Below are 4,484 nucleotides of genomic sequence, written 5' to 3'. Positions count from 1 at the left end.
AAGAAGAATGAGATTTCAAACCTTTTGTTATTCCTGATTCAGAACATACAGTAGGCCACATTCTTGTAACTCTTTCCTTGATCTTCCAATCTGACCTAGATTTGTCAAGACTTAAAATATGTTCAAATGAAGGCTTCCATCTCTGCAAGATTCTGTAAAAATAAATTGTAATTTAAATTAAACAGGAGGATATGTTATTAGAATTTTAAACTCATGACACATGAGAGAGCTTACATGTTCTATTCTTAATGGAGGTACTGAACTTCAAATATCATACCGACGTGATAGTCTTTTTGTAGTACATTAGCCTACATAAACGGGAATCATAATTGATGACATGCTGTAGAATAAAGTGCACGACACACATATATTGCGGAACTGATCTTTTCCTTTTAATACGTGACATAAGGCCTGTGAAGGGAAAAGTCAATCATCCTTTAACTGAATCATAAACATATCCTTTGATTGGATGGATTATTACTTGATACTATGAGGATCAATGTGATTGGTTCGGCATCAACTTAGTTAGATGGATTAGTGGGAACTAATTATACAACCTTTATTATTTAAATTCCATTCTTCTTTATTCTTTTTTACTAATAAATTATTTCCCCAAACAAAACTCCACGTTATAAAATTATAATAAAAAAACATTTTACTATAAAACAAATTGCATACCATGAAATAAGGACTTCAAGTATAAAATATTCATGGTCAAACACTTACAATAAGTTAGTTAAAATAAATATATTCATAATCTTAGAAGGTTGTAGAAAACTTCTTCAAACATAATATTTGATGTAATATTTGTGTTTTTCCCATTATCGTCATCAATAAGAATATGCAGTTCTTTTGGAGATGTAACACGAGATATTGCAATGTATAACTGACCATGAGAGAAAATGGGCCGAGGAAGATACAATCCAACTGTGTTCAATAATTGTCCTTGGCTCTTGTTCACAGTCATGGCAAAACATATTTGGAGAGGAGATTGTGTTTTTTTAAATTCAAATGGCCAATTCTTGTGTGTTGGGACCATATCGATTCTTGGAATTAGATGTTTCTTACCAACTTAAGATCCACAGAGAATTTGACATTCTATACTATTTTTTGTATCCAGTAACTATCATCCTTTTACCATTGCATAGACCCATAATCTGATTTAAATTCCCCATCAACATAAGAACAACTCCAACCTTTACATTCAACTCATGTTTATGCAAACATGACATATTAATGGAGTTCAGATACTCAATTGGAAAGGACGAATCAAAGTCATTATCGTCAACACCATTGTCTTCAATTGAATCTTAGTTGAGATAAGTAAGCACATTACCCGAAACTCTTTCAAGAATCTGTGCATTGATGTCATCAACTACGACGTTTGTTGGAGTTAAAATAGATCTTGATCTTAGATACTACCGTGAATGCATATTATTTTGAAAATATGGATATTTAATATTAATTAGGGTTTTTATGGGCCTTTTCAAGGGACTCTTGACAATATAGTCATCAGGAACTACAAACTCAGTTTCAACATCTGCACGATGAGTATCAATGCATTCAACTTTTCCGTCTCCAATCTCAAGTTGCCATTTACTAAAGTCAGCTATTACTTTATTTCTGGCATCAGAATTACCTGAATGTAATCTCATGTTCTGACTGAGAAGAAAGACCTTGCAAGATTTCCAAAGTCGGGATTTGTTAAACGGTGCATTCACTATTTCAGCCCTTCCAGCCTTAGGAAAAATAGGTAATATTTGTCAAAAATTACCACAAAAAACAACTATAATACCACCAAAGGGTGTTTTTCCTTTTTCTACATCAATAGCAGCCATTATGTCTCGCAAGCTTCTGTCCACGGCTTCAAATGTATAGCGATGATGCATTGGAGCTTCATCCCATATTGTAAGACTTGTGTGCTGCATCAACTCTGCAATGTATGTACCATGTTTTATTCCAACAATAGAGCTCTGATCTAATTTCAGCGGAATTTTAAACCTAGAATGAGTTGTTCGACCGCCAGGAAGAAGTGTAGCAGTAATTCCGGAGCCTACAACAGGAAGAACAATCTTTCCTTCTGATCGAAAATGTGAACAAAGAGTTTGCCAAAGGAACATTTTACCACATCCACCACTCCCATAAACAAAAAAAACATTCCACCTTTATTTTTGTTTACATTATCTATAACTGCATTATATACATCCAGTTACCTTGAGTTCATATTTTTATGAGCTTTTTCGTGATTAAGTCTCATTTCTTCTTTTTTATAGCTAGTTTCCTCAATAATGAGACGATTCACAAATGTGTGAAAAAATCGTTCGTCAGGAAATGACATCATATGAAATCTCTTAAGGACTTCCCAACATCATTTAACAACTTTTCAATCTCTGCACAAAATAAACAATGGTAAATGTTCTGGCATCTGATTAATAACAATAAAAGTAATACTACAAACTAACTGACGTATTAGTTATTTAATAATGTTCACACACCTGCTAATGCATAGTCCTGGATTTCATACTCAAACAATGTTAAATGAATGTTTTCTGAAATCTTGCACCTCATATATAGAACATCGTCTGATAGTGTCGGCCAGTGTTTTTCCCATAGCGCAAGCAGATCAGACACGGAACAATTTTCCAGGATGTTAACAAACGTAGCACGAATTTGGGTTGGCATAGCTGAGAATGCTTTATCTTCCAAAGAATCATGTCACTGCTTGTCATTATTTAACAGACCAAGAGCACTACATCCTTTCTTAAATGTATCATATGTAGTTCCATCAACAGTTCACAGCTGAATGAAAGATAAAGCACCTTTACATCTAAGTAACAACATTCAAAGATATAAAAATTCACCAGTTGTTGCATGAACCTCTGATATCCTCCCAACCACATCACCTCTTTGTCTAAGTTTCCATTTAACAGTTTTCTTGATCCATGTGAAATGGGTGGGAAAGTCAGAATACGTAAAATTTTGAGCTTGTGGAAATTCGCTATTAGCTACAAACCAAGACTCCAGTTTACTTTTTTTGGAAGTCGCGTTATTACACACATTCTCCAAATCTGCAAAACTCTGAAAATTCAAGTACTTCTGAACAGTCAAATGTATTGATAAGCGATCAACACTTGGGGAACGATGGTGAATGTCAAACCCAAAAATCCTCCAAGATGCCTCAGATGCACAAACATATCTACCATCAAGAAAATTCTTGACCTCATTCAAATTCTTCACGGATCTTGCAGTTTCTTCATTCCCTGATTTGTTATTTTTCTTCTTCAACGACATTGTAGCAGTGTCATGACCCTTCAAACAGTACTTGAAGAAATATTTCAACGATCTTGAACTGTTGCAAATTTCCAGATTTATATGACACTGAAAACGCAACATAAGATCTTGATTTTATGGAACTACATATTGATTGTCAAGGTTGATCCCTTTTTTATTGATAACTCTACCAATGTTATGCCTCTGATAAACAGGAAAACGACAATAGTCAAAATAGGTATTACCATTAAATCTGCAAAAAAATATGCATGCATCGAAATTAATAATAAAATAGACTTATTACGAAAGATATGTATCATTCTATTTATTCACACCTCTTTAGGAAATGACGCATGCATTTTCCTTTCACCATACATGGAGATGTGTATAAGTCTTTACCACATGGTCCATGCTTTTTAACAGCTTCATATGCTATTGGATCAGAATTCGTATCTGGTATTTCAGCAAAAACCAACTGGTCAACCTTTTCAATAGAATTAGGTCTGCTTTCGGGGCTCAACCAGATTAGCATATGTACGTGTGGTAAACCACGCTTCTGGAATTCAATTACATACATAATTGTACAACAATAAGTAAAGAAAAAATATGTCATTAAATTCATGTATGTGTAGATATGTAAGCAAAAATTTAATGTAAAATTGTTGGTGTCCAATAACAAAAATTTACCTCCTATACACTTTCCAAAGTAGTTCTTCTTTTTAATCAAATCTAATAGTTGATCCAGCTTCAGTTTAAATACGCGGGAAACAATATCCGGTGCATCGACAAGATCAACATTGGGCAACAATTTAAGCATTTCTTGTATCTCTAGCCACTTGGAGTTGCACGTCATAGTGAGAAATAAGGATGGATGACCAGTTGCACGACATATCACCAAGGAATCCTTAAATTATTGAGACATATATCGCTGAGATCCAGTGAATGAAGTAGGCAGTACAACAGCTTTTCCAACATGCATTGGATCATGGTCTCCTTTACTGAGAGCATCACGTACAGAAATATACAAATCAGCAGGAATGGTAGTTTGATGCGTTGAAACCCAGTCTAATCTATATTGTTCAATGGAAACAAATTGATCCACAACGTACCATTGCCACAAACGTCCAGCAAGATGCGGCGTTAAACTTAAATTAATGACACGATGGTGAAAATTATGCACTAATTCATTACACAATTTATATTCTAATCACATA

General features: G+C 34.2%; 1 protein-coding gene across 1 annotated transcript; it reads right to left on the bottom strand.

Moving 5' to 3' along the window:
* Window positions 1-2,841: 2,841 nt before the first annotated feature.
* On the bottom strand, window positions 2,842-4,123 carry LOC141680021 (uncharacterized). Its single transcript, XM_074486356.1, has 4 exons — window positions 4,031-4,123; window positions 3,670-3,826; window positions 3,462-3,523; window positions 2,842-3,378 (listed from the first exon to the last, which is right to left on the bottom strand). Exons 1-4 carry the CDS (start codon window positions 4,121-4,123, stop codon window positions 2,842-2,844), a joined length of 849 nt encoding a protein of 282 aa, XP_074342457.1.
* Window positions 4,124-4,484: the final 361 nt, after the last annotated feature.

The sequence above is a fragment of the Apium graveolens genome, chromosome 8 (genome assembly GCF_009905375.1).
Source record: "Apium graveolens cultivar Ventura chromosome 8, ASM990537v1, whole genome shotgun sequence".
In the NCBI taxonomy this organism is placed as follows: Eukaryota; Viridiplantae; Streptophyta; class Magnoliopsida; order Apiales; family Apiaceae; genus Apium; species Apium graveolens.
Note: the sequence above shows the minus strand (reverse complement) of the source record. Positions and strands in the feature narration are given on the sequence as shown.

Coding starts and splice junctions, on each gene's coding strand:
- LOC141680021 (XM_074486356.1), bottom strand. CDS start 4,123: ATGACGTGCAACTCCAAGTGGCTAGAGATACAAGAAATGCTTAAATTG. Junction 3,524..3,669: donor TAAAAAGCATGGACCATGTG/GTAAAGACTTAT, acceptor ATTTTTTTGCAG/ATTTAATGGTAATACCTATT. Junction 3,379..3,461: donor TTATCAGAGGCATAACATTG/GTAGAGTTATCA, acceptor TTGCGTTTTCAG/TGTCATATAAATCTGGAAAT.